At 40.4% G+C, this 15,024-nt stretch overlaps 1 protein-coding gene across 5 annotated transcripts in view; it reads left to right on the forward strand.

The window, feature by feature from the left end:
• The window catches only part of SORBS2 (sorbin and SH3 domain containing 2), an 85,653-nt gene that overhangs the window by 64,233 nt on the left and 6,396 nt on the right, over positions 1-15,024 (forward strand). For all 5 annotated transcript variants that reach the window (XM_009891756.1, XM_009891758.1, XM_009891759.1 and 2 more), the window contains 4 exons: positions 2,301-2,347; positions 3,057-3,171; positions 3,270-3,398; positions 5,156-5,359. In XM_009891756.1, the coding sequence (XP_009890058.1) occupies positions 2,301-2,347; positions 3,057-3,171; positions 3,270-3,398; positions 5,156-5,359 (495 nt within the window). The remainder of the gene's footprint in view (positions 1-2,300; positions 2,348-3,056; positions 3,172-3,269; positions 3,399-5,155; positions 5,360-15,024) is intronic.

The raw sequence follows: 15,024 nt of genomic DNA on the forward strand, positions 1-15,024 counted from the left end.
GAAAGAGTGAAAAGGTCTTAGCTACGGTTGATGATATAGATCTCCCCTCCTATCTAAAAGACTGTTTCAGAGAACAGAAAAAATGCTTTTATATTTAGGCCATCTTATTTCAAGACCTGTAATGGAAAATTGCATTAGTATGGCAAAATGCAAGTTGACAGAATCCCTGTAATAACTTTGGGGACTTTTTTATTATAGCAAAGACAGTGCTGTAGGTATGCTAAATTTACTAGCCTTTAGATGACAAGAAGAGAGAGAACCCAGTTGAGAACATCTGGCCTGGAAGAAAGGTAAAACACAAAAGTTACAAGTGTCCCTTTTTATTCCTTTTATAAAAAGACACACCCTGACACCATCACAAACAGCACCTCTCGGAAGTAGCGTAATCAGCTCATTCTTGTCACCAGTGTATCCTAGAGAGAGATTTTTTTTAAAATGTGGCAATCTCATCTGCGCAAGTACTTGCCGAGAAAGTCTAAATGGCTTTAACAAATATCCTCACATGAAACTGCTAATCACTTCTTGCACCTTCCTCTGAAGCACCTAGCGCTGGTTGTCCATCCGGGGCAGACAGGAGATGAGTGAGGCTCTCGGGTCAGATCACAGTTCGTGTTTTCAGCACAGCTTTGAAAACAGTGACAGTATAGGTGCCAGCCACACAGGTGAGCAGAGGTAGGGATGGTTTACAGTTTGATTTTTCTAACAATCTTGAGCTTACAGATACTTGGTGGTGGAACATGATAAATACAAGAAAGGAACAATATGATGTGATTGCCTATGATAGCAAGAGAGCTACACGGATGATTCGGGAGATCACTTCCAGTCCTCCAGTGTTTCTCAGTTTTTCTTAAAACTCTGAATATGATTATAGAAATTTAAAATACTCCCAACCTTTTCCAGCTCTCAGAGTAGTTTTTCCTTTCTATATACATATATAAAATGTGATGCGGTATTTGCAGCTGAAATTAGCCTAAAAATAACAAGTTTAACAGATGCAGTCAAAGTATTAGAGAATATTAAGCATGTGAATTTCCACTGTGCCTACACATCTAGTTGCCTATAAGTCAAACTGGCATTTAGTTAACTTTTTTGTTTACTTTTGTAGTTCTTGTAAACATAAAATTGCAAACTAGTCTGTATTAAAATTTAGCTGCTATTTCTATTTTTAAAACACTAAATCCCAAACACCTAACTGCCTTAAAAAAGGAAGCTGTGTATTTAATTGACTATTACTAAAAGAACCCCTGTAAGGCACATGTCCTTTTCTTTTTGGATCCTGGTCATCTTTTTAAAAGCTGAAACACGTTGACCATACATATTCATCAATGATCTGGATGAAGGGATAGAGTGTACCATCAGCAAGTTTGCTGATGACACAAACCTGGGAGGAGTGGCTGACACGCCAGAAGGCTGTGCCGCCATACAGCGAGACCTGGACAGGCTGGAGAGTTGGGCAGAGAGAAACCTGATGAAATTCAACAAGGGTAAGTGTAGGGTACTGCATCTGGGGAGGAATAACCCCATGCACCAGGACAGGTTGGGGGCTGACCTCCTGGAGAGCAGCTCTGTGGAGAGGGACCTGGGAGTCCTGGTGGACAACAGGATGACCATGAGCCAGCAATGTGCCCTGGCGGCCAAGAAGGCGAATGGCATCCTGGGGTGCATCAAGAAGAGTGTGGCCAGCAGGTCGAGGGAGGTCATCCTCCCCCTCTACTCTGCCCTGGTGAGGCTGCATCTGGAGTACTGTGTCCAGTTCTGGGCTCCCCAGATCAAGAAGGACAGGGAACTGCTGGAGAGGGTCCAGCAAAGGGCAACGAAGATGATTAGGGGATTGGAACATCTCTCATATGGAGAAAGGCTGAGGGACTTGGGTCTCTTTAGTCTAGAGAAAAGAAGACTGAGGGGGGATCTTATTAATACCTACAAATACTTAAAGAGGGGGTGCCAGGGTGATGGGAGCAGTCTTTTTTCAGTGGCGCCCAGTGATAGGACGAGGGGTAATGGGCATAAACTTGAACGTAGGAAGTTCCATCTTAACATGAGAAGGAACTTCTTTACTTTGAGGGTAGTGGAGCACTGGCACAGGCTGCCCAGAGAGGTGGTGGAGTCTCCCACTCTGGAGACATTCAAAACCCGCCTGGACGCTGTCCTGTGCAACGTGCTGTAGGTGACCCTGCTCTGGCAGGAGGGTTGGACTAGATGATCTCCAGAGGTCCCTTCCAACCCTGACCATTCTGTGATTCTGTGACCATATGTAGTAATACTACCTGAACGTATTAATCCCTTTGCCTGTTTTTCAGAAACTGCCAGCTAGAGCTGTATATGACTTTAAAGCTCAGACTTCTAAGTAAGTACCAGACTTTTATTCATTTAAGAATTCATAATTCAAAAAAACCTCTTTCTAACGCTTATGGCAGCTAACTGCTGTTCTAGCCAGTTTCAAAAGCAAACGCCATGGAAGCAGAGGACCCTGATTGCTGTCACGGTAGTCTCTGCGTTAGCAAACTGCGTGAGAAGTTATTTTGTAATAAAAATGTCTTAAATTGTTATATTCTCCATTGCATTTGTTTGAACGCATGAATGGCTGTGCATCTTCAGCCTTCTAGAGCACAGGTCCTGAGGGTCACCCACAGAACGCTCTTTGTTTGTAGTGAATTGTATTTAGGTTACACAAGGTACAGTGCTTAAAATACTGTCAAATGCCCCTGAGATGTCTGTCATAAAATCATCACCTAAACAGGTGATCCAGAAGACATCATACTTTTATGCAGACCCTATACTAAGTGCTCTGGTAATAACTAGCAATAGTGCCTTGGAATCACAGCGTAAAACAGCCTATATCATTTACAGATAGGACCTGGGATTCATAAATGTGAATTGTTTTATTTTATATGGTATAATCAACTGGTAAATGTACCACAGCTGTCACACTTTTCATCAAATGTTTGGTTGCTACATTCTGTTTCACTTCCGAACTGTAAAGATCTCAGAAACTATGCAGTTAGAAGAGTTAAATGTAAAGCTGTAAACATCTGATCTAAATAAATTTGTTCCAGAGAGCTGTCCTTTAAGAAAGGAGATACTGTCTATATCCTCAGGAAAATCGATCAAAACTGGTATGAGGGTGAGCACCATGGAAGAGTTGGAATATTCCCAATTTCCTATGTCGAGGTTTGTCCTCTGTTTTAATTCCTTGAATTAGTTTGTGTAATAGGTCTGCGGACTGCATGGGAACGATGAAAATCTGAGGTTTTTTTTATTTCCCTTAGAAACTTTCTCCCCCAGAAAAAGCACAGCCTGCCAGGCCACCTCCCCCTGCACAGATCGGAGAGATTGGAGAAGCTCTTGCCAAATATAACTTCAGTGCAGACACAAATGTGGAGTTATCACTCAGAAAGGTACAGTTTATCTTTATCAAAATACCATTACAGAGTCTACTGCTGCACAGAATTAATGTCTAGTGCTAATTAATACCGTGCTTTGGCGCACTCTGCATTCACTATTTGCGATGCAGAAAGCAATGCAATGGTAGGAAACTCCTAACATAACCGCTTGTTGGCTTGCAGTCTTTCTCAGCTACCGACAAATAGTTGAAATGTGTTGTGCATGTAAGCTGGATTGCGGGAAATTAGCATATGCAAACAACGGCTAACTGCCCACCTAAATTTCTAGTTTTGACTTCAATTATCCATTGCTTTTTTAAAGAATTATTTCTTGATGTCACAACTATCGCGGTAAGGGGTTTAATACAGAAGAAAGAGAAGGATACAGAGAATAGAAAACAGAGGGAAAAAAGCTCCGAGATATTTTTGTGAATGTAGCAGTTCTTCCAAATATTTCATTTAATAACAATCTGCTTTTTATAATAGTCTCCTATCTTTTCTATGCACATCCTGGTGGTTATACTTTATTGCATATGAGCAAAAGAAATGTTTAATTTCTGAGGTTTGTGAGACACTGGAATGTTACCCCTGTAGAGAAACATTATTATTGCAGGTATTATATAGTTAGTTGTAAGTAGTATATACTTTTTTTTCCCCTGGAAAGTAGTTCTCTCTCTTACTTTTTTTTTAAGAATTAGAGTTCATAGAAGTTATTCAGTGGTTTGGGGTTTTTTTGTAAATAAGAGTAAGGATACAGTTTTTTGATGCTGACCTAAAGCTTCATCCAGGATCACTGAAGATAATGGGCATTTTTCCACTCATTTGAGATTGGTAAACATCAAAGAGGTCTAAAAGAAAATCAGGAATAGGAACTTAGAGAACTAAGGGTTGGGGGTAGTTGGATGATTTATTTCTTTTTAAAATTCTCTTTTGTGCTTATTGTGGTGGTCATAATCTCAACAGACCAGTTTGGGTTTGTTTTTAAAAGTTAACTTGCCCTGGTTTTCTTCTGTTCCATCCCACTAAATATAATTTTAGGGTACTCCACAAATCAACTATCAAAACAAAATTACAGAAACCCAGGAGAATGTGAAACTAATAGGGAAGGATTTGTTACAAAAAGACAGGTGGTAAAAAGCACATCATGTAAAACAATGGAGGGGGTAGCTCGTGAAGTTTGAATAGAAAGTTGATATTTTCGATTTCAGCTGCTAAGCTCTCTAAAAGCAGCAAGTGAGCAACTGCCCATCTTTTTTACACAGGAAAAGCACTTCTTTCTCTCATCTTTCCCATGAACTCATGTTTTCACTTTCTACCTCCGCTTACTCCAGTTTTACTGATAACAAAGCACTTGCGTGGATGTCATTGTTTAACTTTTATCGCTTTTAAGGAAAAATGGGCATAGCAGTCACTATTGCGTATCACAGTTAGGCTGTTAGCTAGTACTTTGGCCAACAATTAAAACAGGTTATGTTCCAAAGAAAAGTTGAAATGTTAATCCCCCAACCAAGAGTAGGAGACTACACGAGATTCCCTTCTGATAAAAGATTAGCATTTGCAGTCCGTGACTAGCCCCCTGTTTGGCTGGAATGGTACTTGTAGATGCGGTTATTGTAAATGGGAGGAGAAATGTCAAAATGGAGACGATTCTCAAGATTGATGGGAAACAGCACTGCAGGGAAAATAATACTGTGTGTTGAAATAATATCTGCTATTCAGAAAATTAACTTGCAATGTATCTGCTGATAACTCTTTTTCATAACGCATTTCAGGGAGACAGAGTAATTCTTCTTAAGCGAGTTGATCAAAACTGGTATGAAGGTAAAATACCAGGAACCAACAGACAAGGCATCTTCCCTGTTTCCTATGTAGAAGTCATCAAAAAGAATGCATCAAAAAGTCTTGATGACTACCCTGATCCTCCGATACCCCAAAGCTATTCTAGTGACAGAATACACCATTTAAGTTCAACTAAGGTAAGGATTTTTTTTTCTTTGCGATCACCCAGAGAGTGGGTTTAGGACTTGTAATTTTTTTTTGGCTAACGTAAGATAATACATAATTTATGCATTAAGTACGCAACATTTTCTTTCCTACGTAGGTAAAATTGCATTACTAACTTGTTTTTAAAGTATTTTAATAGTCGAGTGTTTGTCTTACATTCTGCCAGGATTTTTGCTCTTTTCTTCATTAGCTAATTACATTATTGAGAGTAGGGCCAGGGAAAATTTGGGCAGAAAAATCAAGCTGACAGAACAAAATTTATTTGAGAATCTTAGACTTTGAGCATTAAGGATGTGTCTGTCAGACTTTTCATAGTGCGGTGTGAAGACATTCCCGTTAACCGCTGTCCTAAAAGCCTTCAGGCCCATAAGCACGCAAAGGGCAAGAGAGGCAGTTTGTCTGGGGACACAGCTTGCCAAGACCACTTCTGTGACTTTCAAAGTAAAGGAGAACAGCTAAGGAATGATCCTCTACTATAACCCTCCTCCTTTTGCCATTCACTCTCTGTAAGGAGGCTGGTGGTATGATAGGTTCTTTCGAGGGGTATGACAACAGTGACAGTATTGTTTCATTTAGTAGTGAGGCAAATGGCATTGCATTGTCGGTGAGCTTGGATCCAGACCTTTAGAGTTGGAATTTTTCACAACAATTGTCTGTTGTAGGTTCTGAATTCTTTCGCTTCCTAGTCTATATAACCACCACAAATCATACTAGACGATGGTGCAGAAAGATTCCTGTATTCCAGTTTATCATTCACTCCTGAGATTTCACAGTCACCTGTGCGGGGAACGTAACCCCTTTGGCAATGATAGAAGCCAAGAAAGTTTCTGCCTGCAAACTGTGATTACCATTAACGTATTATCGATGATTTTGAACACTCAAGATGGAAACTTTTCTAAATCTTCCTCTTTACCTTTGTTGTTTATCTCTTCAGCATGGGTGGTGGGTTTTGTGTGTAATTATAAACTTCTTATCCTGCTAGAGATTACTCTTATTTGTTTCTGTTGGGTTTGCCCTCTTTTCTACTTTCATATACTCGCATACTCGTGCTCATTTAGATGCTTCAACTTCGAGATAAGTTCCACGTTTATTTGCAGCTTTGAGGACAGCTACCAAAAGATGTCACTTATAGACAACGGTGGCCTCTGAAAATACTGCTTACAACTAAACAGTATTAGCTGGTTTGGGATAGTTGCTAGAACAGGTCTTGGCTGGTTTTCCAGAAGGTGTCACAACAGAGAACTACCTCCTCTCTCTTCCATTCCAGCAGAACTGTTGAACTGAAGTGGCATCAAATTCCATAGCTGCAGACTGAGGTATTCATACAATAAGACCTCTTATTATTACAGGAATCCAGAGGTTCCTGAAGGCGAGTCAAGAGTATGAGGCAACTTACACACTCCATGTTATGGAGCTGTCTCTCTGTATTTGGAGATGCCTCTCTCCCCCGTTTTCTATGGGGGAGGTTTGTCTCTAAGGCATCCTGAGGCTAAAGCTGGTGTTTGTGTGACCCCTGTAACCCTTGCTGGGCATAGGTGACGCTTCAGAGCATTTACATTCAGATTACAAAACTGTCCTGCCACTATTAAGCTAGTTATTACTAAATTACTTCTGTAGGGGAGGGAAGTGGAAGAAGCCTTTGTAACACAGAAAACGTTTGCAATCATCTGGTTCTAGCATAAGTCAAAAAAAACCCCAAGCCTCTACTGACACTCTTGAACAGACATCTTGTTTTTGAATTCAACTGCACTCAGAAATGGCAATACCATTTAAGAAGACATCTTGTTCCTGACTACCTAGAAGGACTTTAGCAGTCATGAAGGTGTTCTGGGGTTTACCACAATTGCTGATACCACTTTTCCTCTTCCTTTGGAGCTTTTTAGCACGAATCACTCCCTGTTGCTAGAACAATTGCGCTCAACTTCTCTGGCCTAATGGCAATAGAAATAAATAAGCAACAGAAGTCGGGAGAAAGCTTTACTCTCCTTAATTTGGCCTAGACCATCGATACCTTTAGCTCTAGTGCAGCCTGTAGCCACTGGAACCTAAAAATGGCAATATCTCCTCGGCAATATTATTATTAATCTTAAAACCACAGGTTATAAGCCTATCTTCAAGAGGAAAGATGAGGGGAAGAGATTGAGTATTGCTTGTAACAGCCCAGCTCTGTTTTAGCAGACTGCGTTGTATCAGTCTATACGGTTTACTTTGCTACAGAAGGCTGTGTAACAAGGGTTTGTCTAACTATAAAATACAGCTATTTTCCTCAAGAAAACTCACGCAGAAGGTAAGTAAATTAACCTTCCTATTCTGCGACATTAATTTAGCCTTTTGAAACTATTTTACTCTTCTGGAGTAATATTTAAAGTCTAAAGTAGTCCAGATAACTTAAAGAGATGTGCATCTAATTATTCTGGATAATTCTAGCAATGAGATCAAAATATTTTTCATTCAGTTTTAATTTTGAGGACTCCTAGTAACAAAAATACATTTTCAGTATTTACTGAAGCAATGGATATCTACTGATGCTGTGTACGTATGACTCACCAGTCTCTCATTCTTACAAAAGGACGTTTCTTTTACCAGAAGGATACTTCAATCAATGTTGTGTAACGGTACTCAAAATACACTGCTGTGTACTGTGCTCTCACTATTTTAAAAGCATTGTTGACTGCCTGCCTTTCACAAATGTTGGTGTCATTTTGAACTAATAAGGTTATTTTTGAAGAAAAATGCATTCTGTAGCTGCTCATGCCTTAATAAAAGTATGCAATGTATTAAAGATGTTTCTTAAACATTTCTTCAGAAATACTAAGAAAAAGTAGAGGTATTAACGTTACAATAATTAGAAATGACCTCAGTTGTTATAGTTTAAAAGAAATACTTAGCGACACCTGAAGTGTACTTCTGAAAATGCTGTTCTCAAAATAACAGTAATGGTTTGGGGAAAATTACATGAATATTAATTGTATGATTTAATACCCTGTGACAGGCTCACTATCAGAGCGCCGTAAGTAACGTAACTTTAGCAGATCAAATGCAGGTCTCCTTCATGAATGTAATTATTCAGATCTGTCTTAATGTTTGACATTTAAGCCCCAAGCCAGAACCTGATACAGCTTCATGTTTCAAATGTCTTTCCTGCTGTTCTGATTCATGTAGTAATGATTTCAGACACCCGTGCTCACTGCAATGATACCCTATAATCCAGATGATGGCACAGACGTTTCTCTTGTCCAGTCTACTCATATCCTAGTTCTCTTTCATGCTTATTTATTTATTTAAATTCCCATGTTTTTCTGTTTTTGAAGTTGCCTTCCCAAGTGCTGTCCCCACTTTCCAGACACCTTTCCTCCTCTTGGTCTCACATTGATCAAAAGATTCTCCAGGCTGCCACTAGTGACCGCTTTTCAAGAACTGTTGGTTTGTCACCTTCAAGCGCGTGCACCTTACCTCCTCCACCATTTCCAGACAGTTTTCTTTGTGACTTAGAAGAACTCAGTTCTTTGGCATTAACAACATCCCAATCTGTAGCAATCTCCCCAGGTAATAGCATTCACCGAGTTAAGGTTGATCACTTTATTCCAAATACAGAGGTCTCTCTCAGCTCTTCTACAGCTCTTCCCCTGTCCTTTCTTGTACCTACCTCTGTCTCATCTTCAGCCAGCTCATCTCATGACATAGTATATAAGCATACCAGTAACGATACCAAACCAGGAAAAGATAAAGACTTGAGAGGTATACTTGACTCTCTGGTTATCGAAGTACCTACAGACTTGTCAGATGCTACAGGAGAAGGTGAACACGTTGGCGCTATCAGTTACATCCCTTCACCACATGAAGGTGGCTCCATCTCCAGAGTGTTAGCTGCAACTACTGAAAACGAAGAGGAAAACTCTACTGCAGATCTGTCAGTTACTATAGGGGATCAGTCAAAAGCTCCAGAATCAGATTTCTACGGAGGAGCACAAGACACAGCAGAAGAACTGACAAGACTCTATATAGAGGAGGATCTGGGACATGACAATTTAGAATTCCCAATAACAAGTGGAGGAGACTCCATGGTATGTTATGAAGGATACACTTCACCAAATATTGATAAGGTATTTTAATTTGTGCACAGACACAGTTTTATACTATTGCATTGGATAAAAATTGTCAGTGTTAGGGGACAGTCCCTTCTCAGAAGTACACCACGGTAAGTTCTATGGTGTATCAACTCTACTGGTCCTTTCCCTTCTGTCCTTGTTAGCTGCCATCGAGCTGCTGACGGGAAAAGCCAGTGAACCATTTTCCTCGCTGGCCCATTACGTTTTCGAGCCAGAGGCCCCAGCGAGGCAACGCTGCCAGCAGCCCTCAGAGGGAGGGGAGGGCCATGCCTCCTGCAGAGGCTCAGCCGTTTGCGCTTCACATGTGTCACTCCACCAGCCCATGTATTTATAGTAGACTCCGTTACGAGAATGTGACTAATAATAACAGATCAGATTATGTTTGGCAGTTAAACAAATGCCTCCCCCTAAAGCCCTCCCCGGTTCCTCTTTGGGACAGCGCAACGTGGGACTATCCCAAATCTCTGCTAGCCATTAATGCCACAAGATGGCTGCGCCGTTTGCGTGGTTTCTAAGCAAAGTTTTAGAACAGATCTTTCTGTCCAGCACTTACTTCAACAGACTGTTCAGGCAGTTGCTTTGGCTGGCACATGCAAACCAGATATTTAGGACAATATGTTTTAGGCCAAATGTAAAACTAGTTAATTAGAAGGATTTTGCAAGCTGCCTCTACCCCTACTTAACCTGAAAAACACAGGAGAGCGCCATAAGAATAGAGGTGAAATCCACAGCCACAAATGGCAACTTGTTTTCATTTCTGAGGGAAGAATTTTCTTCCAGAAAAGTGGACTGATTAATAATAAAATCAGCATCACATTTCTAACTGTTCAGGTTAGTTGCATGACTCCTTCTTGAGCATTTTATGTCCTTTACAACTGGTTTTCTAGCACAATTACTTCTCGTTTTTCTTAAACACTTAAGCCAGCGCTGGTTTCTGCGGAAACATCAGGAGACTCTGCTCCTCCTTCCCACCTTTCTTCTAACCCTCCATTTCACTCTGCCACGGCACCAACTTCTCGCTCTCTTCCTGCAACATCCCCGTCTACTGCTTCTCTCTCCCCTCCTCTCCTTCCTAAACCCCTACAGCAGCAGGAGAAAGACTCACCACAGTTAAAGGTAACCGCACCTCTCGAGTACGGACTGTTGCGAATCTTCACGTATGTTAAATAACTGCAAGGCTAACACCGTGTTTCATCTTTTCAGATGTATTGTTTGCTTTACTAATATTAAATAACGTAGCACGTGGAGTATTAAGATAGGTCTTCTTCAGATGAAACAGAAGGGTGAAGCTATAACCATTATGATACATGGCAATGGCTTAAGGAGGTAGCAGTGGCAGGAAAGCAGATTTCAAGATTTCAGATTTCAGACTTCAACTCAATTTCAAGTCCAGGACATCAGTAACTCTTATTTAACTGAAAGAAACAGAATCATATTCAAGTACGCAGAAACCAAGTTACATTTGTAGTTTAAAAGTGTTTTCAGTTTCAATCCAAAGCCTGGGAGAACAGTCATAAATGTCACAGTAAAGCACCACTGCGCGGGGTCATGTTCTAAATCCCAGTTCTGTTAGTCAAGAACTGGATAAAGGTTATTCCCTCTTCAGGACTACACTTTGTGTCAGCATTGCAGTTCTCTGGCAGAAAAATGAAATCTGGGAAGTTGCTTTAGATAGACAAAGTCAATCCCCAGTGCAGTTCAGACCCACAGTCAATTTCCGTTTCTGACTTCCAGAGTGTCCATTTGCTCATGAAAAAGGAGGGAAAGTCATCTAAAAAGTTTGCGAAACTATCCTAGAAAAAGGGATCATTACAGCTATGGGGAAAAAAAAAAAATCATTTTTCTTTTAAATCTACCACATCTTACAATGTGTTCATGGAAAACCGAGAGATAATGAACTTAAAGTGTTAAGGTCCACCAGATCTCTTATTTTTTTCTGAAGTAGGGAAGAGGCATCAGGGTTCTTTCCAGGGCGTGAATCTGCCATGGGCTTAGGGACGTTTCACTTTGAAGAAGGAGTGAAACACAGCATTGCATTTGTTTCTGCAACTTCGAATCATTTATTAGTTGTGCAGTTCTTTTGATGGTACTTTTTGCTTTGCCTAATAGACAAAATTCAGAAAATTCCTCATCTACACTGAAATTCTTTTTAGGTGACCTCGATATTCCTTGCCCTTGTTTGAGGAAGGCATTTTAATCGCAGCTGAAAAAAAAAATTGAGGGAATATCTGGTTTGAGAGTTAAAAGATCTACTCCTGGGAACCTCCTCGGCAGTGTACTGCTCTTCATTGGGCATGGCAGGGAGCAAGACACGAAGTAACCCAAGGAGATGTCTCCATCCCACAGAAACCAGAGCCTAACTGCTGAGGAGAACTAGAGGTCCGGGGGGCTGGTACAGAGTTCTAGCTCTTAATTGTTGTTTTCAAACCATTTCAAGTCTGGATTATTTTTTAAGTCCAGGGAACAGATTCTTTTATAAGTTTAATCAGTATAGACTTATCTATTTGAAAATTCTTGAAATTATTAAACACACTCCTATCAACAGCGGATTTTTTGCACAATATTTCCAAAATGAGATAAAGATTTATTTCCCCGCAAGGGTAAGCAAAATTTTTTCAGCAGTCAACCCTGACTGCATTGCCAGGATAGAGAGTTGCATTAAAGTAAGAGTAGCCAAGTTTTGGCTGTCATCGTTTCTTGCTACTTAGTCTACAGGCTGGACTTGAGAAGGAAGGACAGTTCCTATCCCTCTTCTCTTTGGGCATGTTGTCCATGTCCAAGTCTCCTCTCAACTGCTACAGCAGAAAGAATCAGAGAATGGTCAGGGTTGGAAGGGACCTCTGGAGATCATCTAGTCCAACCCTCAAGAAAGAAAGAACGTGAGACGTTTCCAGGACTCCAATACCACAAGCGAAGGGAGGTTCTTCAGAGAGTTCTTGAAACTGTATACTGATACTTTGGTAATTTTTGTTGATGTAAAAATACATACATACATATGTATGTGTAGGTGTGTATATATATATATTTGGAATGTAGCTCAAATCTAAAGCACGGCTGGAGATTTGGGCAGTAGAATACAAGGAGCCATGGGTAGAAGTGTCACTTTGCTCCATGTTGGTGCTCCAAAGGAGGAACTCTTTCCATGGAGAAATGGGGATTTTTCCTGCCTCCTTGGCCTCCCTTGGTATCCTTTTTTTTTGGTTATTCACCCTCTCACCTCCTAAGAGGGGGCTGGTCATCTCTCATGCCACATTCTACTGGCAAACAGTCACAAATACCAAAGAAAAGGTTTCCAATGTCAGCGCTCCACTCCTATTGCGTTCCCCCTGACTTGCCCCTGCGAATTCACATTTGCTGCAAATGCTTATTAAATTAAGAGTTGAATTCTGACAAATATTTAGCCGATTTATAGTGATATTAACAAAATAAGGATTTTTCATTGAAGTACTTTCCAACAAGTATTTACTTGCTATCTAAATGCAACTTGAAGGTCTGTGTTGTGTTTAACAGCAAGGAATTACAACGTTATTAGTATTTCCAAGATAGTATTTCTGCTCTGCGCTGTTGAGCTTTTCTGTGTTGTTAACTGAGTTACTTCAGCGGATACACTTGCAATAACTGTTCTTACTCCAACTGCATCCACTGTGCGTGATTAATCTTTTAACTGTAATCTGTAAGGGCACGTGCCAGAGCAGCAAACCCTTGGAAAAAAGGTACAGTGGCAACAATGAAAATGCTGTATACTAATGGCACCGCTATTTGCACCTGTAACACAATCGGGTTTTGTTGTCAAGAAAAGCACGTCCAGTTTGCATGTATGAATGAAGCAACAAAAATCCCACCATGCTTCATTCTTAAACTCTCACTTGACACAGTGTTTGTGGTTTTTCTAGGCTAATTTAAAGAGAGAGCTATTTGTTATGGGTAAACCTCCTCGTAGCCCAGTGATGACTAAGAGATCCTGCAGCTCACCTCTCCGAGGTCCCACCTATTCCCACAGGGTACGGTACTGGAAGCCCAGTGTGCAAGAACAGCATTTCCATAGATAAAAGGAGCCCAGTGTCCAGTCTTTCAGCATTTTGTTTTTGCCCAAGCGTCTCAAAACTCTCTGTATGCCGTGTTTTTTTTTTTCCTGTTGTGCTTCTGTGCTATGTCTGAGTAAAGCCAACAGGTCTGTGTGTGCCAAAACTTATTTTATAAATCCGTTAGTGTATTGTGTCTCTGCAGTACTGCATAGTATTTCCAGTGCTACAAGATGTAAGAGACCACAGTTCTTTATATTTAGTCTGTTTTTTCCCTAAATTACTCCTCTACTTCAAAGCATTTCTAGTTTATTAAAATTACAGCTTCTAAGAGTAAAAAATTCAGACTTCATTGCACATATACAGGCTGAATTCTTGGGTTTGAATCCATGTCCTTCTTTTCAAACTGTTTTGTTGCTGCTTTATTATGTTCACTCAATACTGTGCTCTTCAGCCAAGCCCTGTTATTCCAGACTGTCATATTCTTTAGCCTTTCCCTTCATATCTGTAGTACAACAGTAACATAGCTGTAACAATTTTACCTAGCCAGAAAGTTAGGTTGTTTAGAGTTTGCATGTGTTTCACTCAAAAAGCTGATCTAAATTATGAAAAAAAATCCCCAAACCCAAACCAAACCAATAACAACAAAGAAACCCCACCCTAAACTCTATGAGAATGAGACTTTATGGGTTATGTTCTACTTTCAGTTTCAGTCTAAATTGTTCTTTGCATTGGTTTCCTAACATTTGGTTCTTAAAAGTGATAACGGGATGAACCGTATTCCATGCTGGTGATTTTATGTTACCATCTATCTGGTGGCTCCCTTTTTAAAATTTGAATTTTAATTTAAGATATGCAGGTTTCTGGAATTTTTCAAAGTCTTGGCTTTTTGGCAGGCCTCTGTTTGCTACCAGGTATGAGGGACAGTGCTTCATTACTGAAGAGAGACTGAATTTCAATGACAGGAAGGCCAGGATTCTTGTAGTAGCGGATCAACACCATCCCAAAGAAAGTCCAACTGGGAATAAGATCCAGAAAAAAAAAAAAAGGATTAAGCCCTGTTTTATTTTTTTATGTTACTCCAAATGAACGGTGGGTAATCAATATATTGAGAGGACTGTATTGGTCAATTTTTAGTGCATTTATGCCTTTAATTCCAAAACCACAAGAGCACAAATTGTACATGTCATTTGCATGTGCAGGGCTATACAGAACTGCTATTTCCAAGCCCATATGAATCATGCATGAACATCAGGGGTACAACTGGGACCACTGACTTGACTGCACACTTTTTAATGTTTTGGGGATTAGGCTCTACAATTTTTCCCAGGAAACAGGATAGTGTAGTGAACTGAGCTGTAGGTGGAAACCAGAAATCCGAAGCACCAAGGGCTCCCCACAGGGTGATGCATTTCATGGTATCTCTTGAGCACAACGAGCCAAACCTTGCAACGGTCCCCATTCTAGCCAACGCCACTGTACGTGGGAATGAGAGCTTAGGGAAAG

Source organism: Charadrius vociferus, unplaced genomic scaffold (assembly GCF_000708025.1).
Source record: "Charadrius vociferus isolate BGI_N301 unplaced genomic scaffold, ASM70802v2 scaffold478, whole genome shotgun sequence".
Lineage (NCBI taxonomy): Eukaryota > Metazoa > Chordata > Aves > Charadriiformes > Charadriidae > Charadrius > Charadrius vociferus.